This window comes from Mus caroli, unplaced genomic scaffold, assembly GCF_978045245.1.
Source record: "Mus caroli unplaced genomic scaffold, Mus_caroli_1 scaffold_14, whole genome shotgun sequence".
Taxonomy (NCBI): Eukaryota; Metazoa; Chordata; class Mammalia; order Rodentia; family Muridae; genus Mus; species Mus caroli.
This window is the reverse complement of record NW_028227269.1, coordinates 5,926,393-5,953,887: the sequence shown is the minus strand read 5'-3', so window position 1 is coordinate 5,953,887 and position 27,495 is coordinate 5,926,393. Positions and strand designations below refer to the sequence as shown.

The following is a 27,495-nucleotide window of genomic DNA, read 5'->3' as shown; positions in this document are numbered from 1 at the left end:
CAGGTGCCAGGGCTGACCTGCACCCAGGGCCAGATGAGGCTGAAGGGAGCTGCACCATAATCGGGGGATTCCTTGTGGTGTTTTGTGCTTTCCCAACTTGCTGGTCTTTCGCTGCCATTTTCCCTCAATGTGCAGACAATACTTGTAATCCTGACACATGAGACTGTTTGCTAGTGAAAGGTTGAGAATTGCCCAATAAGCAAACAGAACAAAAGCAAATCCTGACATTCAGAGTCAGCAGAATCCTCCTGACCCCAGGGAAAGGAACAACCTAGCTGGAGTTGATGATGCTACACACAGAGGGAAAACAGGTGCAAAGTCGGGAGTCCTGGGATATGGCAAGCGCATAGTCCTGCCCTGGGGCCTGGGCAAGGATGCCACTGACTGTGGCTATTTGGTACCAAGCCAGAACACAGGCCAGTTAGGTTCCCATTCCAAAAACCAGATAGAGTAGGACATGGCCAGACCAAAAAGACTGCACAAGTACACCAAAGTGTCTGCTGTCCAAATGGACACGTACCATTTATTGCAATTATATGAATGAGCCCAGCCTGAGGCTTGGACACTGTCCCACAAGCCCTCAGCTGAGGGCTGTCTCAGATATGACCCTACCCCCACCCCGCATCACATCCAGCCATGTGATCTGGCAACAAGCTCTGGGGTGACACATAGGGCACAGATCTTTTGTCTAGCTGAGTGGCTGAGCAGCCTAGCCAGCAGCTGGAACATCACTGAGCTAAGTATGCAAGGGGTCATCAGCAGTGTCCCAGCAAACATGAGGGAGGATGGCTGTCCCAGAGGGAGGATGGCTGTCCCAGGTGTCTGCCCTGCAAAGCAAGCTTAGCTCTAGTGACCCTAGGTCAAGATGTGCTAGAGTCCCAAGTACTTAAACCATTTAGAAGAACAGACATCAGGGCCTGTAAAACCTTGGCTGAACTTACCAACTTCTAAAAGAAGTTTAGCCAAAAGAAAAACACAACAAAACAACCAACTAAATCAGAGGAACCCTGGACCCAGCCAGGATCCTACCCTTTGGAGGATTGGAGGCGTGTAGCCTTAAGCCAAGCTTCCCCGAGCTACCAGGGTTTGGGCAAAGGGTGGCTATGTCTAAACCACCAGTCCAGAGAAGAAGAAGCAGAAGCAGCAGAGTTCATAGGACTCCTTTATATTAAAGTTTATTACATCTGCAAAGTCTACTGTACAGAACCCATTGGATTAAGTAGCGTTTTGCCAAAAGCAAAAGACTCTCACTCTTTGGGAAACATTTCTGACTCCAGCCTGGGGGCAGGGCCACAGGAGCTGAAGGTGAACTTGGTTCTTGATGGAGGAACCAGTGCCAGCCAAACTTAAGATGTGTCTTGTCAACTTCCAGGAGAAAGGGTGACTAGAGATGGTACCAAAGGTGGGAGACACTTGGGCACCCTTGCCACCCCTCCCCCAAAAGACTCTACAGTCTCCTCCCCTCCACTCCTAGACTGTGAACTTCGAGTAAGCTCTCACACAGGCTCTTCCAATGTCACGGCGGCCCAGGCCAAGGCCATGGCCCTGAGTCCATGCACACAGGCATGACTGGTCAAGAGGTGGCTATTCCACAGTATTCTGGACTAGCCAGCCTACTTACTGGCCGCCAAAAATGGGGCACCATACAGATAGTCCATACCCTGTTGTACGCATGAGCGACAAACTCAGAGACAACACACAAACTAAGCCTACGATTTGGCGTCCAGATTTGGTTCTTCTAGGTTAAAAACAAAAACAAAAACAAAAACAAAAAGTCTTATTAACCCCCGATTCGGTCTCCTGAATGTAGATTAGGGAAGCGAGGTGAGGGACACCAGTCAACAGACTTGCCTTACCCCAGTAATAAGGTCTGCTGGGGCTCTGAACAGAGAAATTAGAGAAAATATGTGCAAAACCAAGTTGTCTAAAGTAGACCTCCCCACAATGAAAAGTGGATTCCAAGGAGCCCAGGCCTCCATCCCCCACCACAGCACGGCCAACCCTAGCGGTCTCTATGGGTAAGTGCTATGGCTTGTCAGCCGAAGCCCCTCTCCTGTCCTCAGGATCCTCCAGCCACAATAGGTCATCTAGGTCCAAAGCAGTCGGGTCCCCTTTCTGTCCAGAGCTGGGTCTCCTCCCATTTGGAGAAACCAAGTCAGAAGAGTGGACGACAGGTATGGTTGTGGTAGAAAGATCAGATGCAAGAAACCCTTTGCACCCAAGCTTCTAGGCAGAAGTCAAAGGAGGGGAATCAGTTCCCAGCACACCCTGGGACCGCTCGGGCAGGAACAGCTGGAAGGGTCTGGGTGCAGAGGAGATGACCCAGTGGTGGGGAGGCCAGGGCTTGAAGTTTTTCACAGAAGAGGCAAGTGGGAGCCTAGTGAGTGGCAGGGGCTGTGGGGGGAGAAAGAACTATTTCCCCATCAGGCGTAGAACTCCTCCTGCTTGGTGGGTTTCTGGTAGGCACCGCCATTGGCTTGTTTGGGCTCCTCCAAGGAGTAGCTGCCTTCGTCCTTCTTCTTCATCCGGTACAGCATGAAAGCCACCAGGCACACAGCAAAGATGAGGCCCACCAGGCCTCCGGCAATGACACCTAGGGAGTGAACAGAGGCAGGCTCAGATCAGTAGCTCCACGGGGTCAGTGGTAGTCTCTCCCAGACTGACAGCCTAGGAGGTGGCCTGGAGCAGAGTCAGCCCTCCTTCCCCACCCCGCTGCTAAAGATGCTTCACCCCAGCAACCCAGGCTACCTCAGAGCCACCACCTGTGGAGGAGGAGTCCTATCCACCTGAAAGAAGACTCACCTCCCAGCACTTCCTTCCTGTCCAAAAGGCTCTGAGAAGCACCTGTGGCTCCCTCGTCCACCGGGGGCTGATTCCGCAGGCCGGGCTCTACGGCAGCCACAGCTGTGTTCTCCCCAGATGTTTCAAAGGTGAAGTCCTACAGAAGGGTAGGTTGGGATCAGGTCAGGCTGGAGCCACTGATACAATAGCAACCATACCTGAGGCCACAGTGCCATACCTGATGGGATTCCCTGCCACCCCCATCAGACGTAGCCAACCTATACCAGCATCTGTCATGGAATGCAGTCAGTCACACTTGGGACCCTGGCAGGCCAAGACACAGATACCGCCTCCAGTGACACAACATACACATCGTTGTGTGAAAATTCCCATGAAGGTCTAAGACGGAAAATTCACCCTGCTGTAAGCTCTTGAATGACATCTAAGGAGTCACCCACCTACTGATCTTGCAATCAGTCTGTTTCGGGCAGGAGGAAGGTAGGACCCTGTCACCTGTCACTGAAATGAGGACATTAGGCGGCCAGGTACCAGGCACGAGTGGCTACCCAGGAAATGCAAAGCCACTCACCTGTTCTCCAGAGCCCTCTCCTGCGGGAAGCTGATTGGCAGTACCATCCTCGACAACCTCTTTGATGACAGAAGTGCCACCACCCTCCACACGTGGAGGTTGATGGTCAGGTTGACCAGGTGCTGTGGGAGCCGAGGTCTCATGGAGGCCAGGTTGCATGCCCCCGTGCGGATGAGATGTGACAGCTGCCTGGGCTGTGGTGACTCTGACTGTTGAGGCCCGTTGGGTGATGGGGAGCTGCACGGTCTCCCTGGGCCTGGTGGTGACCTCCTTTTCCTTGTCCCGAGCAGTGAAGTCAGGCTCTGCTTCTACATGGAGCACAGGCTCTCCCTCCTCGGGCTTCTCTCCGACTGGCAGGACAGAGGTAAAAGCAGTCTCGGTGTTGCTGCTGGTGGGCTCTGGAGCTGTGGGCGTGGCTGTCAACAGCCATACGTCCTTCCAAGTGGAAGGTGTCTGCCGTGACAAAGTATCTGGCAAAGCACCTGCAGGGTCAGAGGTGGGGGTTTGGGGTGTCAGGGTAGGAGAGGTCTCCAGGCATCACACCTGATGCGACTCATGCTCTACCAGGAGGCTGAGGCCTCCTGAGACCCCAAAGGTGACCTAGCAAAGGCTGAACTCACTTTGAAAATTAGGCCAGAAAAGATGTCCTTTGCTGCCTCACCTGCCTATAAGTAGCGTGGTCTCTGAACTGTGAGAAATTCTCGGGAATCTGGGAAGGGATCCCGCTGTGAGCATGGGTCAAGACACCAGAGCTGATACAGGAATGCAGCCCAGGACAGACAAACACCTCTTCTACCCTCTTCCCCAAGGCCTAAGGCTCCCTAAGGCTGCATTTTACCTACCTTCCAACCCTTCGCTCTGGTCTCCTTCCCACTGTTACCTCAACTTTCCTTCTGAGCTCTCCCCATTCTTCTGGGAGACCCCTCTGGCTAGCTGCAGCTCACAGCCTTCTCCTCTCACCCCCCCAACCCTCCCACAAACCCACACTCTGCAGAGAACTGGTATCGAGAGATGGAGATGAGAGCAAATCTATACCTAGCCGACTCTGTGCTTCCTACAGCTTCTAACAGCCTCCTGGGCAAAGTATTCCCACCTCACAGATGGGACACCACACCAAGGCTCAGTGGAGTCAAACTCCTCCAAGGGTTGGCTCTAGTGGCTGCCCATGGCCTGGTGGAGCCCCTTCATTTCTCTGAGAGTTTCTCTTAGCTGAGTGGCTTGCAGCTGGATACCATTCTTCCTTTTGGCACTGTCCTGACTCCAATGGCTAAGGATGGGATGGGAGAAGAAGGGGGCTCACTAAAAGCTGGGTGCCTGCCAGCTCACTACTCCAGCCATGACCTATGGCCATCTCAGTGTTCTGGGTCAGTCTCACCTGTGCCGGAGCCAGAGAAGGTGTCAGAGTCATCCCCAGAGCCATCCTGATCTTCAGGAGGAACATTTACAGCCACAATTTGCTGCAAAAAGATAAGGAAGGGGTATGAGATGTGCCTTGGTCAATGCCCAGTATCCCTGGGTTCCTATTGTAGGCAGCTGAAAAGACTCACCCAACCATTGCAGCCACACATGTAGGAAACAATTGCCTGTGGCCCTGGGGCTAACTCTGGGAAACCCCTGGTCCTTCTCATACCCTCAATGCCGTAACATCATAGCCTAGTGCCAGGTGGAGGCACAAGTGACAGGGACATCGTCCTAACCCCAGGATGCTCTGACTGGTCAGGGAGCCTGACCTGGGAACAGAAGCTGTGATCCCCATGAAAGCCATCAATTGATCATACTCTGAGACTCAGGCTTGGGGCCATCAGTGGGAGCTTTCAGCACACCCCACCCCAAAACCTATATACATTTAAAGAAAATCAGTATCCAGCTGAGCTGGACAGTGGGTGTGCACACAGAAGTCTCAACTGTGAGAAGCAGAGCCAAGCTTGGCATGGAGGAGCCATCTGTGCTGAAGCAGCTTTGCCCACACAGTGTGGCCCCAGGCCTTGTCCCAAGGCCTGTCTTATCAGCCACAGGAAGGACTGTATCCTGGCCTTCTTAGTGAAGAAAGGACAGGGCACTCTGGGCTAGGGACAGTGGAAGCTAATTCGACAAGGCTTCTACATTAAGGAGACTGAAGTGAATGGGATGGGCTCTCTCTGGCAATAGCAGCTGCAGGAATGCGGCCCACCTGGACTGCTCCAGCTCCAAGGGACTGAAGGTGGTGGAGTACAAACACAGTTCCACAGGACTTGGGCAGGGAAGTGGAACACCGCCCCCAGCTAAGCAGGCTGGGCAAGGGGCAGAGTTGGGCCCATGGTTGCTCTCAGTACTGGTTCTAGGACAGCTAGTGCAGGAGGAAGACCCAGGTAAGCAAGTGACAGAGAAGGAAGATACAGGGGCCCTGCTCAGCAATGAGACTAACCCAAATAGCCCAGCTCAGTACAGAGCATCTTACAAGGCCCCGGCACAGACCAGAACAAAGAATGAATTTAAAAAAAAAAAAAAGTGTGCAGTTAGGAGGAATCACATGCCTTCAATCCTACCACCTGGGAGGCAGACATAAAAGACTACAGTGTATTTGAGGTCAGCCTCGTCTACATATGGGTTCTAGGCTAGCCAGAGCCATGTAGACTTTGTTTCAACAAAACAGAGAAAGAAGTACACGGTTCAGCAAAAGGCTCCAAAGACCTCCTGACCTTGGTAAGGCCTCACCAACTGAGTGGCCTTAGGGATGTCACTACACATCTTACAGCCTCAGTTTCCCTACCTGTAAAATGGTGCCAGCACTAACAGCTGAACTACTGCATGTCACAACACTTCCGTACAAGTAAAAAAACAAAACAACCAAACAAACAAAAACCCTACAGCCTGGTAGGAAACAAGTGTCTGTGTCCCTTTGTGTGAGCTGCTCGTCTTGTGATGAGGGGATTTGTGTCGACCCCCAAGGCCTAGAGAGTCATGTGCACAGAGGAGGTTCGGATTGAGATGAAGTTTTAAGAGAAAAGAAGGCAGGAGGAAGCCAGCCAGCTCACTCGGAGCCTCTGCTAAAGATCCAGAGTGGTCTAGCTGAGGCTCACCGTGGTCCAGGATGCTTGGCCTAGGGACCCACACACAGCCCTGCTGGCCTCACTCATCAGTGGAGTCAGGAGTGGTTGGTGGACCCACAGAGGAAAACTGCAGCTGTACACGATCTATACAGCTTATTGTACAGGGGCACTTCCACACACAGCAGCCACAAGGCCCGAAGTACCACTGAACTTCCTTTAAAAGTACCAAGCAAAAGCAAGCTCTTCTCCCCTGGGACAAAGGTTTGGAGCCTCCACAAGTCCATCTGCAAGGACAGTTGGTTCACTGTGGCTTAACTCCAGAGAGCAGTTACAGCCCGCCATGGCCTACACCCAGAGGATGAGTGGTTTTCAACCTTCCTAACACCATGACCCCTTAATACAGCTTCTCATGCTGTGGCGATTTCTTTGTTATTTCACAATGGTAATTTTGCTGCAGTTATGAATCATAATGTAAATATCTAATATGTGACTCCCACCCAAGGGGTTCCCAACCCACAGGTTGAGAACTACTGCAGTAGACACTCAAAATTTTTCCTGTGGCCCATCCACAAAGCAGTCAGATCCCATGCCCTTACCACACATCATCAGCCCATCATGCCCTTACCACACATCAGCCCATCATGCCCTTACCACACATCAGCCCATCATGCCCTTACCACACATCAGCCCATCATGCCCTTACCACACATCATCAGCCCACATCCTGTATACACTGCTCCAGGTGGTACTCAGATTCCTGTGGTAGTCTTCCCTGCGGCTGCCTCCTTCAGCGACGGAGAAGAGCACCCACCAGACAGGAACAGTCCCCGAGTTCATAGCTTCCTCCTCATTCTAGGACTCAACTCCATTCTCTCCTAACCCACTGACTCCCTCCATGGGAAGGAAAGCTGGAGATGGGGTAGAGGTCTCAGACCAGCCTGAGGCATGCATTAGGAGTGCAGACCTTGTTCAACAAGGGGTAGCCAAGGCTGCAAAGATTATTGGAATCCAGGCAAACATACGGCGGCTAGCCTCTTTCCTCCACAGAGAAGCCCTGAAAGTCAGCAATTTCCCAAAAGGGAGGGCTTCTCTAAGAGCTAGATAAGATTGGGTCTTCACAGGGAAGCAATTTGTTCCCCTGGGTTCTGCTCAAGCTTATCGCTTTGTGATCTTGTTTACGCAAAAAGCTTCTAGAACGAATCTGCTGAAACCAGAAACCAGGTCCAGGGCAGGGAAAGTGGGGAGCCAACCCCCTCCTACGCCCCAAGCCTCCAACCCCTGCTAAGCAAAGAGAAGCAGCTCCCTGACTGCCCCGCCTCCACTCTCAGCTGGGACCAATCATGACAGCATCACAGGTAAGGAAAGGAAGAGACTCCAGCCCCAGAAGAGAAGAACTGTGGGGAGGAATAACTCCCTCTGAACCAGGACTCCACCCAGCTGACGGAGTCTCCAATGTAACAATCAGCTACTATTTACAACCCTGTGTGTTCCCGAGGGCTCATAGGGCCCTCTCAGTATCACTTCTGACCTGGGTCCTTCCAGGGCCGTGCGGCCACGGCTTAGAGATGTCTAGGGATTGAGCCACCAACCTCCTGCCACTCGGGGAAGAAGGCAAGCCAGCCCTACCTTTCACCTCTGCAGGCCTTAAGAAAATCAGCTGCTCAGCAAACAAAGCAAGAATAGAGAACAGAGCTCAGCAGGTAAAGGCACAGTGTGATCCTGGGACTCAAGTGAAGCAAAGACAAGATTTTTATAAAGTTTGCCTGACCTCCTCACGAGTCTGCTGTGGTACACACACAGCACACAGATAGAGGTACACATGTACACACATACACACACACACGAAAAAAATCTCATGGTAAGAAAGATGTTCATGGTTCGTACTATCGAGCCTGGAAGCTGGCTGATTTGAAAACCCAAAGTTAGAGGCTTGTTTTACCTAGGATTATGAAGGTAGATCCATGAGAAGTGGACACAGGGTGAAAGAAAAGACCAGTTGACTCGTCTACTTTGGGCGTCCGCTGGGGCTGTAGAGCAGGGACCCTGGAGAGACACCCAAGGCAGGGGCCCAGTCCAGGACAAAGGGGACACAGGCCTCAGACTTCCCTAGGGCTGGACATAATTTTCCCCACTCACTTTCATTCCTACACCTCCCATGCAGTTCCTCCAGTCCTGCTGAGGTTAGCATCTCTAATAGATAAGAAACAGCACTTCCCAGGGTGAAGGACCTACCAAAGCCATTAGCCAACAAGTGACTGCTCACTGTAGTACATCCTTTCTTCCGGGCTCCCCAGGCCGAGAAAGACCTGGCTGAGACCATCTGTCTCAAGGGAAAATGGCCTCGGTTTCTTTACCACAGCTTCAGCACCAGGAAGCAAGATGAGTGCTTAACCCTGCCTCGCAGCCCAGCTGGGTACCCATCACGCGTGTGAAAGGTATAGATGCAGCAGCGTGGGTCAGGACATGGTACAGGAGAGAGTTCACCTCTAGTTGCAAGCCATTGCCAAAGAACATGTTTGGAGCTGTGGGCAGAGGATGCTTAAAGGAAGCCTGGAGCCACTTCCTGCCAGCTCCCACACCCACACTGACCGGAAGGAAGGCCACCCTCGGTGGTAGTCACTGCAATCTGATGGAGCCTTGGGTCCTGGCTGTCTGAGGCTGAGAGTGGTCTGCACCCCAGCACTTCATGATATCCTGAGTATGAAGACAGTTCAGCTGTGTCACACACACCAAAATCATGATACCTAGGGGGCATCTCCAAGGGGCTCCGGGATTACAAGGTTTTTGGAGAGAATGCCCATCTGCCCCATACCCTGGAAGTCTGCAGCCCCTGGGTACAGAGGCCTGTGGCTTCCAATCAGCACTCCAGGACACTGTCATGTTACCAGCTGTGCAACATTGGTGGTGTCTAAGACACACAGCCCTACGAAGCTTTGCTGATCCCAAGGGGCTTTCTACTTTTTATTTTCAGGATAAAGCATACACCTCCAAGCCTGACAACTTGGATTTGATTCCCCAGGACCCACATGGGAGGAGAGAACTGACTTTCCGAAGTGTCCTCTGATCTCCACAAGCACGTCCACACACACAGACACAAATATGCGTACATATGAAATGACACATAATAAAAGAAAAAATTTAAGGTCACAGAATTTTGATATTAAGTGGATTCCTTCACTTCAAAAATCAGGACTCATTACCTGGAAACTTGGAGGTACGAGCCAGGTAAGAAACAGCCTGGTGTTGACCCTAACAGAAACCACAGCACGTATACACCCAGTGCCCCATTCCAGGGCTTCCAGAAGGAGAAGCCTCAGGGACTGGGGTATGAGGGGACCACTCACAAGTCTCTAATTTGGGCAGTGCTGGGAACTTCACTTCGTGGAGTGGGAAAGTGAGGCAAACTTGTGGGCTGTCTGCAGCTGCCTGGTGCCACAACAGAAGCCCCAGCGTCTGTGGGTGGGAGCCGAGTAACTGAATCAACAAGTCCCATTAGTCACAACATCCAGTGACAAAGAGCTGCTGTTATCAAAGGAGCTGGGTCACAGCCATTCCCAAGCAGTCTGGATCCCAGATAGTTGCACCCCCACCCCCCCACCAACACACACCTGTTCCAGGAGCCCAGGCTTCAGTCACATGGTCTCTGTCCACTCAGCATACTACACTGGGAAAGACAGGGACATATGCCGACCCCCACCCGAGAGTCACACCAAGATAAACATCCACCGTTCTTACCCAACCAAGACTCCATTCCACAGCAAATACCCAGGGGGTTTCAAACAGGTTCATAGTATGCAAGAGATCTACCCCTACCCACAGGTCAGACCTGTGGATCGTAGGACTGTAGTCTTCTCCTCTCACCCCTAGATCCACAACTCTGGGGTACTGAGGACTTGAGCTACAGAACTCGCCTCCCTCTGTACAAATGGACATTTGATCTGGGCATGACATCTGTATCCAAGGACCCCAAGAACTATCACAATGTCAAATGATACTTCCCCCTCAGAGGCTGCTGTACTTTGAAAGCAGTCACCCGAGGAGGAAAGGCTCCACTCAGAGGAGTCTTTTCCTGCAGTGGCCAGGAGCTCAGGAACGCAAGACCTTTACTCCTGTTCCCTGACGGAATCAAAGTCAAGGCACTAGGTAGCAAGAGAGATCTGTAAGCCAGCACAAGAAGCAAAGCACCCTGGGAAGGTGCCCCATCAGGCTTTACTTCCAATGCCTTCACTCTTCGCAGACAAACACCACAGTACCAGGAGGGAGGGCCTGCTTCACCAACGAGCTGAGGGAACATTCAAGCTTCCAAGGAAAGCAGGAACCGCCTTCCTGCCAGGGCCTACCAGCAATAACCTAGTTTTCCCAAGTAGCTGGCTTCCCAGCCCAGCGCCTTCACATTAGCTGCCCCACTGTGTAACCTGACTGATGTCAATGAGAGGATGCTGACACTACTGAGCTACCCCAGAGGGCCCCAAAGGTGGACCTCCAGGGCAGCTGTTCTACAAGGTGCAATGTCTCCTGGAGGGTAGGGCTGACGGGAGAGATTGTGACTAAAACCTACTCCTATCCGGTAGCTCTCAGTTTGTATCCTGTGTCCTACAGCCTGGGGTCTTGACTGCTCTCTTTCCCATAATCACCTTTTCCTCCAGCCCTGGCTGAAATGCTGGGTGAATTTTCCCGAAGCTTCCTCAGTGAGGCTCTCTGGGACTGTATCAGATCTAGCTCAACTAGTCCCACGCTGGGAGTCTGGGCAGCTTGTCTCTGTACCCACTGTGCTGGCGGGGAATGAAGTGCGCTGAGTGGATAATTCTGCGTTCTTTTATGGCACTCAAAGGTCAGGCTGGGCAGTGCATGCTGAGAGGTGACCAGAGATTCATGCTGGGGTGACGATACCCAACTTCTCACTTCTCTCCCATGGAGCTAAGAAACTGTAAGGAGGCCTCAAGACCCAGAAACCCCTTCCTAAAGCCACCTCCAGAAGGGAGGGCCCCCATTGGTGCCTTCAGGCAACACCCAAATTTCCGGCTGACAGGCACCCTGATTTATCAACTTTCTCTCTCTCCACCAAGAATCAAGCTGAGACCTGCACTGAAGTGACTGGTGACCCAGCAGGGAGTGAACAAGAGGCCCAACCCAGGGTGGGGCCAAGGTGAGGACAAGGCAGGTAAAGAGGACTGTTAGCTGCCTAGCTGGGTTGCACAGCACCCCAAAACACCTCCAAGGCTCAGACCCTGACAGCACTTCAACGGAGGGGAATTTCCCAAAATTCCCTGGGAGCACACAGCTCACCCACATCCCCCACCTCAGTGATTCCCACTGCTGTTCCACATTTCCTGTACGTCTTGGGGATTCTTGGGAATGGGCTGAGTGGAAAAGCAGTATCCTGTCTTGGTTTTAATAACTGTCTTTTTTGTCAGCATTCCCTGTGAGTTTAACACCAGACGGCAAACCAAGGCCAATGCCGGAGTCAAGTCCGTCAGCACCAGCACACTTGCCTGTACCATTCCTCCACTCTCCATCCCCACTACAGGTCAATGTCCCATGAGTACCCAGATGCCCATACCTCCTGGTGGAGCTGGCACCAGCCCTGCAACCCACATGCCAGGACTAGTCTCTGAGCAGGCTCAGCTGAGAGCTGGGTGTGGAGCTGGAAGACCAGTTCCCCTGCAGCCCCCACCTGCTAGATCCCAGCCAGGACAGGCAGGGCAGGACTTCAGGCAATGTGGAGCAAGGGCGCCTGGCCCTGACCCAGGCCCAGCCTCTCACTAGGCACTGCTCCTGGAGGGAACCAGATAGGACCTATTCCCCCAGACTTGCCAGCCACCTCTCTTCAAATCTTTTGGGCCTGGCCAGCCGAATGTACCATGGGAAAATGAGAAGACCCGATAGAGTGAAAAGATAACTTAAGTTTTGGACTGTTTTTTGGCACAAGCCTTATTTGGGCTACTATACCATAGGAATTTGACAGGAGGATGATAGCAAGAAGGTTCCCAGGGCCCAGCCTACGGCTTTGTATAGCACATGTTCTCTGGCTAGGAGCTCTGGCTCACCTTCAAGGGACAACCAGATACAGTGGCTGAAGCAAAGGGCAGCAAAGCATTGTGGGCCAGGTGACTGCTGGAGATGCCCAGAATCATTGTCTCTGGGAAGTAGCCTGTGATGATGGAAGAGACAGAAAGCCATTCCCAACCCCCACCATGCTGACCCCACACTATCCTAAACGGAAGTGAAGGGTCTCCTCAGTTTTTTTTGGGTACATCTTGCTGGTCAGAGCCAAGGGACTCGAAGAGAGGTGGCTGACAAACTTGGGGGATAGATCCTGTCTGGAGCAGTATAGGAACCCCACCATTCTTGCTTCTGGGACGTAAACTCCCAGTCTGCCAATACCCCCAAAACTGCTACGTAGCTGATTCTCGACTCAGCAGGATATGGGGGCCTGACACCTGTGACACATAGACTTCGCATGGCCATTCTGCCCCTGAACTGGCTAAATAAAGTATCCTCAAGTTTCACTGAAGCAGAAACTACAGCTTTCGACACACCTGCACCAGCCGGGCCACCAGCTGGGAGGCTGGGGCTCTGATCACCAAATCTCTTCTTAGTGTCTCTGCGGTTGTGCAATGCCCTTCTGAAAATTAAAATGCCTGTGGGAGGGGCTAAAGGGTACTAGTCATTCACATTAGAGCATAAGTCGGCTTCCTATGGGGGAGGGGCTAGTTCTACAACTGGGGCCCTGCAGTTGGGTAGGGGATACAACAGATGGGAAAAGATCATAAAGAAGAGACTAGAAGATACGAAGAGCAAATTTCTTTAGCCTCTGTGAGAATGCAAGTGACAGTAAGTCCACCACCAAGTGACAGTAATACCACCACCAGCATTTCCTCTTTCCCCTCTTTCCCCTTGAACTAAAGATGCCTGTGCATCTTCAAAAGGCACTGAGGCCACTGGGAAACAAACCAAAGGCAGAGCATGCTGGGAGTGGTCCCACAGCATGGTGGGCTAGCCTGAGGTGTCAGACTCTGAGAAGAGGCTGTTTTTGAAAAAGTGGGTGGGTTTCTCAGTTCCTGGAGTGGCCCCAGCCCACACAGGAACAAAGCGGCCCAGGTCCTTTCTCTGACATCTCACAGCCTAGATAAACAACTCCACCACCTTTAGAGTTGACACAGAGGTGGCTTAAAGGGAAAATGGGGTCAGGGTCCAGCAGTCTAGGTCCTGGGGCCAGCAGTGGGTGGGAGAACCTAAGGGCCTGACCAAGGCTATAGGGGCACTTGAAGCATAGGGACAGGTCTAGATCTTAGGAAATCAGGCACTCCAGCCACTTGTTGAGTAAGGTGCCAGGTACCTGTCAGAGCACTTTCCCTGTATTAGCTAACTAATCTTTAAAACCATTTTCAGACCATGACGCCCTATCTATCTTGCAGATGTTGAAATTGAGGCAAAGTGGACAGTCACTTGTTTAAGAGCACATATCCATCAGAGTGGGGAGAGGCCAGGCAGGTTTGCTCTGAGACCCCCTCCACCATCACAGTCCTGTCCAGAGCTCTCACTCCCCAGAAGAGCAGCCTTTGGCACTGAATGGGTCAGGGCAGGGGCCCACACCCACCTTGCACTCTGACCCAGCTGTGTTAGTGTCTATAGGGAACCTGCTTCCTCTCGGGGTAACCTTCAGTCAGAAGCGCCAGGCAGGGGCCACAGTGCCCTACAACTGAAACACTGCTGTCCCGAGCCCCCACCCAGGTGCCCGGGTGTCTAGTTTTCCCATTCGCCAGCCCAGCCCACACAGCTCAGGCCAGGAGCCAGCCTCATATAGATGTCTGGTCTGCCAGGAAAGGCTTGGACTTCTGAGGAAGGCCAAAAGGCATGTTTGTAGACTCTATGACATCAACACTAACTCCGGGGCAAGACCAGAAGGGCCATTCACATGAAGACTCTGTACCCTCCTACTCAGGCACAGTCCTGGGGGGCTGCACACAGCAAGCTACCCTTAGTACTCCTAGAGACTTGCTCCAGTCAAGGAGAGAACCCCAACCACTCGGCATACTACTTCATTCATCTTTTCAAAAGCCCTTCTAGGCAGGATATGAGGAACCCGATTTCACAGATGAGGAGACAGGCTTAGAGCTAAAAAGTTACCTGCAAAATTATACGAGAACTGATAAAGCCAGTATGTGGTTCAGGTGGACCAGACTGTACACCATGGTTCTCTTCAGCCTAATGTGGGTTTAGACCAGCCAAGATGAACTAGCCAGCTGATATGCGAGGAGCCCCTTACTCAAGCCCTGAAGATCTGAATCAGCTTTCACTCCCAAAGGTAGACTGATTCAGACTTCTATGGAAAGACAGGTCCTAGGATGCCCAGCCTGTCCTGTCTCAGGTTCATCAACAGCATGCTCAGGACCACTTCTAGGAATCCAGGCCTGCCTCCTCCTGGGGGTGGGAGAGCAGAAGGAACACTGTGCCCATTTGGAATGGCCAAGAGTCCCTTTAGCATGCCTTTAAAGCACACAAGGGCAGGGAGGTAGCACAGAACCCAGAGACTTCCGCAGCCTAAAGCCCAAGCTTAGGGGTCAGAAGCAAGGGCTCCATCCCTCCCCAACATGCCATTCTGGGAGAGATGTGATCCCAACACTGCACCCTCAACACATCCTCTCACCTTCCTCGGGAGAAGCTGGAGTGACATGAACCTCCACAACAGTCTCAGCGACTTGCTGGGGCCCCACAAGCCCAAACCTGACCTCCATATCCACTGAGAGCTCTCCTAGGAGAGGGGATCTCCGAGTTGCTGCAGAGGATACCAGAGTTAATGTTACTTTGTGCCCCTCTGATACACTCAAGTCCCCGGCCAGGGAATTCCCAGGAACATCTCTAGCCACCTCTGGTATGGCAGCCAAGGGCCAGCACATGCTGGATACGACAGATCCAAATGGGGTGAGATGAAGGGGTTTCCTCTCTGTCAGTGTACTGGAAGGGTTCTTTTACCATCCTTGGAGATGGAGGAGGGGGGCAATGCCCAGGAGATAGAAGTGTCTGGCCCTCTTTTACTTCCTGATGCCCTCCCTACCTGCGGGACCTTTCTAAGTACTCCTCATACCCAGGAAGCCTGCAAGTTAAAGCATCAAAGAAGCCTGCTTTGCAGTCTAGGCTCCTGACTGAATTCTATGGTTTTGCAGAATCTGAGATAAAAACCCTCCAGCTGGCTGGGAAGACACAGGTGGGGGCTGACTTCACTGCCACTGTCACTGGTCTAGCTCCATGGGCCTATTCCATGGATGAGCACTCTCCCTTGGTGCATTTCCAGCACCCCAGCAGGGGCTCTAGGCAGGTTGGCACTTAAGGCAGCTTCCTCCTGGGACAGCAGAGGTATCTGAGACACCCACAAGTCCCCATGGCACAGCCAGGTCATGAACAACTCCCCTTTGCCTCTCAGCCCCCCAGGCTGGTCTTGTCTCACTGCCCTGCCCTACCTCCTGCTAGTGGGCGCCGGTGGGTCAAGGTGGGTGGGGTGAGCCTCCAGGGAGGACTTGTGGGACCTGGCATCGTGACTCAGCTGATGAGCACAGCGATAAACACGCCCACCTGCCCACTGCCCCAACCTGCCCGGCACTGCTTTCATTCCTGCTGATGAGCGGACCTTGGGGAGGGTGCCAGGCTGCCTGGGTGTGGGTGCGGAGAACATCACCTGGCCTCCACCCCCAGCCTGACCTTGCCCAGAGGCCCCATCCACCCCATTCCCACAACGAATGCCAAGGGCACTGATCTGAAAACCTGCCCCACCTCCAACTCCAGAGTGGTCTAGTTGAGACCCCTGGGGCAGGCAATTACTCCAGAAGGGATAGAGAGAAACCAAATGAAGCTTGGGAAGCTCAGCGGGTTAGCGTCACCATCCCAGGACTCGGTCTCTCCGCCAGGTCTCTCCTCCAGCGTGTGACTGTTAGAAATGGAGGTCCCTGAGGGGATTTCACAGGCCCAGAGGATCACAAGAAGTCAGAGACAAGGCTAGGACGAAAGAAAAGAGAATTTCAGCATGAGTCTAAGGCCATCAGACCAGTAGTTAAAAAGGGGGTAGACACCAAGAAAGGGAGGGAGCTGCAAATAAGAGGTAACCCGGTTTCCCAGATGCTACCACTGCCGAGAGCACCAGGGCTAGAAAGGCTGAAGCCAGCAGGACAGAAGCCCCTGAGCACGCCTGTGTGCCTGAGTGCACACATGGCTGCAGGCCTCAGGTGAGTCACTGGGCAGAACTTTTCCCAGGGCTGGAGGCCAGAGGAACATATCCTCTCTATGTAATTAGGTAGCCCACATAGCCATAAACAGTAGGAGATGGGAGACCCTTGAGAGGCTCCCAGAGGAGACACCTCTGGAAACCTCTGAGTTCCAGAGTCAGCAGGGACGATCCCTAGGCAAATCTCTAAAAGGAGATCTAGACCGCCACCTCACCACCACCACCACCACCACACCTGCCTGTCACTAGCCCAGAGATTTCCTACTGAGCTCTCCCCAAGTCCTGCTAAACTTGCCTCCACTTGCGGGCTTCACCAGACCTCCTGACTCTCCAAACACACAGCATATGCCAGGTGGCAAGATGTCCCTTCTCCAATACCCAACCCTGGCCAGGCAACCCCAGCGTCGACAAAGGTTAGTAACCTGGGAAGCTCTTGAAGAGCAGGCAACAGTATCCTACACAGGCAAAGCTAGCCATCCCAGAGCCTGCTGTGTAGGGATCTCCAGTGTCTATCTGGAGCTGAAATGGCACCAAGTGCAGGGTCTCACTCTAAGAACCTAGTCTTATAGTCTGTACCTGAAGCTGCTTGCTTATGGAAAAGACAAACAAGTGGCCATGCACTTCGAGCCCTCATCAGGGCATTCCTGTCATACTCAACAGAAGGTTCTAGAAGGTTCTAAAAGGTTCATTCTCACCTAAAACCTCATCTCTTCTGGAATAGCCAAAAGCGATACAACACCATGCTGACTCTGCTCCGGGGCACAAGGTCCTGGAAAGGAAGAGACTTTCTACAGACTTCCTGTTCCACTACCTTCCCTCTGCACACACTAGGGCAGGCTCTCAGGGGGCAATTTTCAAACCCAACACTTCAAAACCAGATTGAGAGGAAAACAAAAAAAGGCAATTAGGAAACAGTACGTTCTGTGTGCTTTGGGACTAGAAATAATCTAATGTCCAAAATGTCCCCCTAGCGTTCCCTTGCATTGGAAAGAACCACAGGAGAGTGCAACCTAGAAGCGAGGAGCCTTGGATTCCAAGCCACCCACTTGTGGCCACGAAACCCACCTCCCAGGGCTTACAAAAGCTCTACTAAATCTGTAAGTGTGTTCACCAAGCTCGAGATAAACTGCATGAGAGGGCAAGCAGGCACCACCCAAGACAGGTTCCTTAGCACTCAGCCAATACTAATAGCATGCGAGCTTTATGTGGCCCAGGTGCCCACTGCCAAGCCCCCACTGCTGTCGACTGAGCTCAGCTTTCTGTGAAGAGCTCTTACCTGTACCCAAGCAACCGTCGGGCACACACAGCCACAGCCCAGGGTGTTTCCCAATACTCAGGGTTTACCCAAAGGCACAATGTAGGCTACAGCCCAGCTAAACAGTCACTCCACGCAAAATGCTCACAAGCAGGAGTGTCCAAGGAAGATCTGCAAACTCCAGGCAGGGCCTCACAGGATTCAGCCAGCCCCTGTGTGCCGGCCTGCACTATACATATGTGAGCACGAGAGCACGCACAAGCATACTCTCAAACATGCACAGGCGTGCCCGTGCACACACACTCAAACAATCAGGCAATGATACATACCATAAAGGCTTAGGAAGAAAAGCTAAGTAGGATTGTAAGAAAACTACCAAGCCTCTCCCCCCACACACAACAGGCACTCGATAAAAAGTTAACCCTAACCATTATCAACAGCTAACATTTCCCCAGCACTTTCATTACAAAGCACGTTTGCACCATCGATTACGAAATGAATATGTTAATGACAGAATGTGGGTAGAAAGAACAGGTATGGTGATGTCTGCTCTACAGATGGGGACAGAGGAGTTGGAAGTGAGTCACTTGAGCTGACACAGTGAATCAGTGGCAGAGCTGAGCTTCAGTGTGAGGTTCTGTTCGACCCAATGCTGGTTCTAACCTGCTGTTTCTAAGTCTGGGCAATAGACTATGTGGGACATGAACTAAAACATACACTAAAGAGATGGAGAAAGAACCAGACCCAAGAGTCGTTCACAGTTAAGGAGTAGGAACAAGGGGTCAGTCACATATGGTGGCTCGAGTCTGTAATCTCAGCACTTTGAAAGTTGAGACAGGAGAATTGCTAAGAGTTCAAGGCTACTGATCAGTCTCAAACAGAACCAAGGACTTTCGATTATCAATACTGAGAGCGAGCTAGCCTTGTTTGTTAGTCCAGGGCAGCTGGAGCTGATAAAGTCACCAAAGAGAAGAGACTGCCAAGCTGGAACTCAAGCTCATGTGTGCTTCTTGGAATTGTGTGCATCTCCCACCGAGGGAGTTCTCTAGTCTCTTCATGGGGCCAGTGCTTCATCATTCTAGGAACAGGACAGTGGGGTTGGCAGCACGCTTTTGTCCATTCTACCTTGCCCCTTCTACACGCACGTACACTGCAGCAGTCTCAACAGAGATTCCCAAAGTACATCAAACCCACACAGCCAGAGAGCTGCTCAAAGGTGAGACCTTTGTGTTTATAAGAATTATAACCAACCTGATTTGTTTTTCAGTCTGATAAAGAAAATAAACTAGAATTAAACAGAGAAGCTGCCAGGCTTGGGCACACCAGTGTCACTCTGGCTACCAAAGACTGAGAAGGAGAAGAGACGCTCCGAATTCAAACTGCCAGTCACTGGGACACAGTCTTCTTCAGAGCCACCAAAAACCAGGAGACTACTTGACCTGGCGCCACTTGAGGAGGAGGCCCAGCATCAGGACGGAATAAATACATCCTAGCATCGTATTGTTGAAGACAACAGAAAGGAACTAAGGGTTTCAGAGTCCTGCTCAAAGTAAGACCACTTTGTAAAAGTTAGGCACTTTTGGTGGTCTACACCTTTAGGCCCAGCACTGAAAGTTAGAGGCAGGTGGATTTCTTTGAGTTTGAGGCCAGCCTGGTCTACATATTGAGTTCCAGGGCAGCCAGGGCTATACAGAAAAACCTTGTCTTAAAACAAAACAAAACAAAACAAAACAAAACAAAACAAAACAAAACAAAACAAAAACAACCAAGGATACTTTATAAGGAGGCAATTTTGAACTCACTGAAAAAAAAAGTCTGGCTACCATGATACATTCTCAAAGGACTTCAGGAATCCAAAATTTTGCTGCAGCAAGGGGGAGGGGGCATCTAGAAAGTACTGCAAAAAGAAAAAAAAAAGAAAAGAAAAGAAAAGAAAAGAAAAACATCAATCTTTCCCATCATTCTTTCCAGTCCCTTCTCCCCACCAATGTGTGTTAATGAGGCTTTATTGGGGCCCATCAAGAGCCACAGGTAGGTTACAACCAGCTCCACCCTCCCTGGAGAGCTGAAGCCAACAGTGACATCATGCAAGCCCAGGCCTCCCCCACTCCCTCCCATTCTGCCAGACCTCAGGGGAAGTGTCTCTACTAGTCCAAATGATTACAGTAAGGGAGAGGAAAGAAAGTGAACAAATAGCAAGTCACTATTCCAGAGCAAATAACCATTTCTCCTATTCTATATAGGAGAAACAGAAGACCACAAGACACTGAGGGACAAACCTGCTTCAGTCTCTGGGGAGTAGTTGCTAGCAGCCTCCGATCCCTTCCCCATTCAAAGGCAGGCACCCAACAGCACTCCCTATCTCTCTGGTCCCCAGGGATGTCTGACCTGCTTCCCACAGGAGCTTAGGGAGCCCTGAGAAAGGGACCAGCTCTCTGGCAATTTGTGGATATGTGCTCTCATTTTAAGTAAATCCCAGCTGCCTTCATTTTTCAGGAAAAGGGGAAGCTCTGAATATGTCCTCACTCTTATGCACCCACTTTTAAACAAATGTGGTTTTTTTGTTTTGTTTTGTTTTTCTGTTAGAGAGAAAATAAACCAAACTTAAAAAAAAAAAAGCAAAACAAACACTATTGCCTCCAAGTGGGAGTCTGATCCTAAAGCCCAGACAGTGACCTGGGGGCTCAGCTCATCATCTTCCTCCAGGAAGCCTTCCATTGAGATAATTCTACTTCCTAGACCTGTTTCCCTAGAGGGTTCAACCTCCCAGGCCAGCACACAGGAAGTTCCCGCAAACACAGTCTATAAAGAATCGCCACCTCCAGTTGTCTACTCAGCATTATTAATGGGTGCTTGAGGGGCCTAGGTCACAGGAACATCTGCCTCTCTAAAGACACCAGGAAAGAGAACACCAGCTCTCCAGATCCTGGCTGGAAAGAAATTCAGTACTGCATCTGTACTGCCCCATTGAGGCCTCATGTTGGGCCTAGAGAACAGAGCCGGAGGTAATGCCAGGCAGGCCGGGGAGGCATGCTAAGTGGCTCCACTTTCTTCTCCACAGTGGTAACTATGATTCCAGGCATAATCTGAGTCCCACAAAAACCACAACCCTCAAAGAATTTCTTGAACCTTAAAGCCAGGAGTGCACCGGAGTCTCAGTTCGGAATTCATAGCCCTCCCAGAGAACCCTTATTTGGCGCCCCCACACAACCCCAACTCATGGGCAATACAATTATGGAGGCCCTATCTTGGGCTCCAGAGTGATGGAGAGCACAAGCCACCTGGGAAGGAGCGAAGGCGATGCCATTAACAGTGACTGGGGACGTGTCTGTGTGCCACTTTATTTGTACACGACCTTGGTATCTACCAGCGCTCAACTCTCCTTCTCTGTGCACGTGTCTGCCTTTGCCAGGACTATCGAAGTTAAGCAGACCAGATGTGGCGGTGGGAGACTGCCACTTCCGGGAGGGATAAAGCCTGAAGCTCCGCACCTCGCCTCTGCCTTCCAGGGGTTGGGCAAAGCCGCCAGTGGAAAGGACACCCGGGACTTCACAGCGGGTGCAGGGGCTAGGGGCGTGGACACCCGGAGGGCAGCGCTGACACCTGGCGGCGACCCAGGACCCGGCCCACGTCAAGGACCAGCGCTGCGGGGCGGTTCCCAGGGAAGGGTTACAGGGTCCGAGAACAAAGCGCCCCCGTTGGGGAAGGCGGGCTAGCGGACGGCGGCTGGGGCGGGAGAGCACTTTCTGGGGTACCCTCGACCAAGCTCTTTGTCGGCCAAGCCGCTGATTAGAGAGACCGACCCCCGCCAAAGGTGGATGGCTGCATCCTACCCAGAAGCCTCCCCCCACCAGTCGCCAGCTCCACGTTCGTCCCTCTTTCCCCGCGGCCCTACTGGGCGGGCCAAGGGACCCGCCTTCCCTACGCGCGGCTTCAGCACAAAGCCGAGTCGGGGGAGGGGAAGAGCCGTACCGGGGTCCACTCGCGGGGAGGGTCCCCCGCGCGGGCCATGCGGAGGAGGCCCTCCGGGGGGCAACACAACTTCAACGACCCCAAAGTTGGGCTCTTAGGGTCTTCAGCGTTCTGAAGCCAACTTCCCGGAACCTCCCGCTGCCAGCTCGGCCGGGCTCACCTGGGGCAGCCAGAGAAAAACCTAAGGTCCCTGAGCCACCCTCTTGTGTCCCACGAACAGCCTTAATCTCGTCCCTCCCGCCACCCCGAACGTCAGCTCCCCCCCCCCCCCGTTCCCGCGCCGGCTCCACTGTGCCCAAACTTGCCCCGGTGCAAAGGGCCGAGCGCCCGGGCTCCGCGGCGCTGGGAGTGCAGCCTGCAGTCTGGTTTGAATTAGGGTCTATGGAAAAGGCGTTGTGGCCCTGGCCACTGCATCCCTCCGGGACACTGGCGGAGGCCAGGCCGCTGAGATGGCCAGCAAGACAGCAACGGGAGAGAGCAACTCCAAGCGGCGCCTAAGGCCGGCGGACTCAGACCCATGTGGAGTCCGTTTTACTTAATTGGGAGCGGGGAACCAATGGAGGTTCCACTCTGCAGGACGCCCGGACCACGAGCTGGGGGAGCCTCGTGGCATCCACGGACCGTAGAGGAATTGGGACAGGAGTCCTCATTAAAGGGCTCACCATCCCTGGATCCACCAGGCAGCGCGGGAAGAAGTCCCCGCTCCCCTCCCCCTCCACGTGCTGCCGCCTGCATGGCATCGGCGAGTGGCGAGTCCGGGCTTCCCGCCGCCTCCCAGCCCTGCCCCGGGCCACACTCACCGGGAGGGCAGGCTGCAGGCGCAGCGCCAGCGCGCAGAGCCAGAGCCAGAGCGCCGCGCGTCTCATGCTGCCCAGACCGGCGGCGGGAGCTCGGTGGGCTTCGTGGATCCGAGTTGCCGGTAGCACGGAGCTCCGGGCCCGCTCTGCTGATTGCTCTGTGCTTTGCTGTCCCGGGCTCCTGCCCAGCTCGCTGCTCTCTCGAGCGAGGGCTGTAGGTTTCGCCGGCTGGAGTCAGCTCCCGACTGCCAGGTCCCTTCCTCTGAGCCAGGCTCTGTCTTCTCTGGCCCGCACCTCTCCCGCCGAGCTCCGCCTTATAATAAACCCAAAGGCTCTGCAGTTGCAAAACTAGCCGCCCACCCCCAGCTCCGCGGGCCTGGGTAGTCCCAATCTCCACCCCCCTCGGGCCCCGCCCCCTGGGTTGCCCCACCCCCGGGATCCAGCCACACCCCCTTCCAAGCCTCCTAGGATCTAAACCCACCCCACTCTTCAGCTCTTGCGGGTCTGAGCCCCACCTTCCTCCCCTGAGCACTGGTGAGTGCCGGCAATCTGTAATTCCCGCGTCGCACCTTCCTTGATGCGTGGCTGATGGAAACCCAGGTGCACTCGCTACTATGTCCTGGTCCGGAGTCCGGAGGCACTGCCCTGGAGAAGGGCGATTGTTAGTTCTCTACGTGCGAGGCTGCAGCGCCCTCTGGGCGAGGACACCCAGGGGTCCTCCAGGTGAGCAAGATTTTGGGGGCAACCTCGGAGCCCCACAGCGATGAGGTTATATATAAACCGAGGGATAGATTTATGGTTCCCACCTCCCCATGGGCTGAGGATAGGGGACCCCTGGGGTCTTGGAGCACTGGTCCTTACCTACAAATTGCTGGGAACTCCAGACCTTTAAAGACATGAGCACTGTCCGGAAGAGCTGGCTTTGCTATTGTTTTTATTATTATTATTATTATTATTACTATTTTTCTTTTTTGCTGTCTTTCTATTTATAGAAAGCCCTCTCTCTTCCTTGTCCAAGACCAAAGGAAAAAATAAATGGCCTTTTTGTTTCCAGGTGAGCTCAGGCCTAACCATCTGAGGAGCTCCAGTTGAGCTCCTGCTCCTTAATGATTCTCTATAGGGCCTGGACCTCACAGTTTCCAACGTCCTTCAGACAGCAGCGAGAGCAAGGGGGAAGAACCAGCCCTGTCTTGCCCTCAATCTGTAGATGGTGCCAAAGGACCTTTGCACCTGCAAGGCAGGGGCCATAGATGGCATCCATCCTTGTTCCTCAGTCCCACATCAGCTGGCCTGGACTGAGAAGCTAGATCTGAGGCCCAGCCTCTCAGGAGGTCCCCAGGGTAGACTCTACACTGTGGAACCAGCCTTCTGGGAACTCAACAGCCTCCTTTACACCACACCTCCAGCAGTAGCCCAACAACCAGCACTCAGTTGTGTTTGAACACTTTTGTCCTCAGGAAACTCTTCCTTTTGGCGTCTCAGCTACCCTAGGTCTAACTATGGGCTACATACAGATCCTGCCCAGTTCTTGCCTAGATCCTTGAGGGTCTTGGTAAGGAACACCCAATAGCAAGGCTCAGGGAGGCGTAGGACCTAAAAAGCAGGTGCCTCCTAACACAGTGGCTTCAGGATCTTCAGTTCTTTGAGCCTGATATATGGAGGAAAATAGGACACTTCGGTATTTTACCTTCCTGTCCTCTCAAAATGGGGGCGGTGGGGGCGGGGGGAGACGGGAACAGGAAGGGACTGATGGGGGCGTTTCATGTTTTAAACATGACCAGCTTGATCTTTCCTTCCAACTGCATAAGTTTAGCCCAGATCAATGAGACAGTAAAGAGGCAAAGAAGACGACTCCTATAGGGAGAACCCAAGAAAGGCACATAAAGAAAGGAGGCTATGGTCCTGTTGATCTCAGAGCCCAGGCATCCTACATGGCTTGTGATTCCTCCCTGTCCTCAATATCCAAGAGGCTGGAGAGATGGCTCAGGGGTTAAGAGCACTGACTTTTCTTCCAGAGGATCAGGGTTCAATTCCCAGCACCCGTATGGCAGCTTACAGCTGTCTGTAGCTCCAGTACCAGGGGATACAACATCCTCACACAGACATACATGTAAGCGAAGTATCAATTTACATAAAATAAAAATAGAATACTAATTTTAAGAGAGAGAAGAGAGCCTTTGTTCCAGCACCCCTTACATCTAAGCTGATGGAGAGGAGGTAGGGAGCTTAGCATCTGACTGCAGGTCTGCATGCAACTGACATCTGAACTGGAGCAGACTGTCTCTGCATAGTGTCTGTCAAGCTGAAAATGCATCAGCCCTCTCACCCAGGAAGACTTCTCCAGACCATTTGTCTTCCCTAATAGGCATGCCTAATGCCTGTCACTGAAGAAAAGCCAAAGTAGTTATGAATGGTCCCCCATTTGAATTCCATGCAGTATTTCTGAAATGAAGCTAGTTAACTCCTAACATGGAAAGCTTTTTCAAAACCTACTTTGAGTAGACTGTTGGACTGCACACTTTTAATCCCAGCTCTCGAGAGGTAGAGAGACAGGCAAATCTCTAAGTTTGAGGCCAACCTGGTCTACAGAGCTAGTTCCTGGACAGCTAGAGCTACACAGGAAACCCTATCTTCAAAAACCTAAAAAACGGGGCTGGAGAGATGGCTCAGCAGTTAAGAGCACTGACTGCTCTTCCAAAGGTCTGGAGTTCAATTCCCAGCAACCACATGGTGGCTCACAACCATCAGTAACGAGATCTGGTGTCCTCTTCTGGAGTGTCTGAAGACAGCTACAGTGCACTTACATATAATAAATAAATAAATCAAAAAAAAAAAACCTAAAAAACGAGGGCTAGAGAGATGGCTCAGTGGTTGAGAATAATAACTGCTCTTCCAGAGGACCCAGGTTCAGTTCCCAGCACCCACAACAATGGTAGCTCACAACAGTCTGTAACGTCAGTTCCTGACACCCTTACACAGACATGCAGGCAAAACACCAATGGACATAGATAAAAATAAATTAAAAAAGAAGAAAAAAACAAAAAACTTATTTTGAGATGAAATATGTATCTCAGATGAAAAATGTCTAACATATATACTACATAGAGTGATATATGTACATACATCTATTAATGGTCAAAATGTTCTTTTAAAATGTTTGTAATAATTTTGTTTGTTTGTCACATGCCTTTAGTCTCAGCACTTGGGAGGCAGTGGTAGGTAGATCTCTATAAGTCCCTGGCTAGCCTGGTCTACGTAGTGAGTTCCCAAATAGTTGGAGCTACATAGTGAGACCCTGTCTTAAAAAGCCAAAATCCAAAACAAGCAAATAAGCAAACAAAAAGTATACATTAAAGAAGACCTGGGGGAGAAGGAGGGAATAGGAACCACAGACGAGAGCTTTGGTGTTAACGCTGTGTCTTTAGAGCATTTAAAATGAAAATAGCTATTTATATTACTGGTTTCGTTTTTCTTGGGTTTGGGTAGGATTTTTTTTTTTTTTTTTTTTTTTTTTTTTTGTAGGCCAGGCTGTCTTAAACTCACAGCAATCCCCCCCGCCCCCCCCCCCCCCACCATTGGTCTGTCAAGTGCTGGGATTACAATGTGCTTATTTTTTTTCTTTTTTGTGACCCATGTATCCCAGGCTAGCCTATACTATGTAGCTAATGACCTTGGACTCCCCATCATCCTCTGCTTCCCAGGTGCTAGGTGCACAGAAGCCCCACTACAGGTGGGACATGCAGTGTGGGAGAGCACATCCAGGGCTTCACACTAGGCAAGTGGAGCCTTTGGGTTGCTTTTAGCCTCAATCAATAAACTTCCCTCAAGCCTGAAGAACAGGCCCGTTACCATTTGTCAGGACTTGCGTTGGAGCCACTAGCCTTTACCCACTGGGCCATCATGCTCAAACCTTTCTATTTTTAAATTTATCTTATTTTTCATTTATGAAATGAAATATAAATTATGGTAGTTAATTTCTCGTGTCAACTCCACTGGGTTAAAGGTACTAAGAGAGCAAATAAAGTATTATTTGAAGGTGTGAGGGTGGATCCTCAGAACAGAGCTAGCTAAGCATCTGAATCAGAAGACAGAGGAGAGACTAGTCACTCCCGCCAATAGGGGTGGACATCACTCCGTCTGGTGAGATTGAATATCTAGAGGTACCAAGAAGAGACAAGCTCTCTCTCTCTCTCTCTCTCTCTCTCTCTCTCTCTCTCTCTCTCTCTCTCTCTCCTCACTCTCTCTCTCTCTCCCTCCCTCTCACTCACTCGCTCTCGCTCTCTCACTCTCACTCTCTGCTGGAACTAGACATGCATTCTGCCCCATCCTTGGTCATTGGAATGTCTGGCTCTTGAACTCCAAGTGAATTGTAACATCTTAATCTTTTGTCTGTTGCATGCAGGCAAGAGACTGTGGGCCTTCTCTGCCTAGATCATCTCAAGAGCCAATTCCCATAGTAAATGTCCTTGTTTATACATATATCCTGTTAGTTCTGCTTCTCTGGGGGCCCCTGACTAATACCCAGACACAACTGGGTTCTCCCAATTTGTGTTCTGTTCTAAGAGTTAACTCATGTTGGCACTTGTAGCCCTGATTCATGTACTTTAATTGCTGTATTATAATCTGCCTCATTGTTGCAAAATAAAAATGCCACAGTGTATCCATGGACATTCTGTTGTTTCTGGCTGTTGCTGTGCTCTTGGTTTTAAGATGTTATATACTACCACTGTCAGCTCCTTGTCGTTGTTATGTTTTTATTATTGTTGTTGTTTGTTCCTTTCTTTTTCCATGATACTGAGGGCAGAATATGCCAGGCAAGTATTCGATCACTATGCTCTGAAGAGAATCCTTGT

General features: G+C 51.7%; 1 protein-coding gene across 2 annotated transcripts; it reads right to left on the bottom strand.

Moving 5' to 3' along the window:
- Positions 1–494: 494 nt before the first annotated feature.
- On the bottom strand, positions 495–23,006 carry Sdc1 (syndecan 1). Of its 2 annotated transcripts, none has more exons than XM_021179419.3 (5): positions 22,646–23,006; positions 4,746–4,827; positions 3,371–3,852; positions 2,803–2,938; positions 495–2,593 (listed from the first exon to the last, which is right to left on the bottom strand). In XM_021179419.3, the coding sequence occupies exons 1-5, from the start codon at positions 22,709–22,711 to the stop codon at positions 2,424–2,426; spliced, it is 936 nt and encodes a 311-aa protein (XP_021035078.1). In that variant the 5' UTR covers positions 22,712–23,006; the 3' UTR covers positions 495–2,423. The 2 variants fall into 2 exon arrangements, with proteins under 2 accessions (XP_021035078.1, XP_021035079.1); XM_021179420.3 differs by lacking the exon at positions 22,646–23,006 and adding an exon at positions 15,050–15,173.
- Between the last annotated feature and the right edge of the window lie 4,489 nt (positions 23,007–27,495).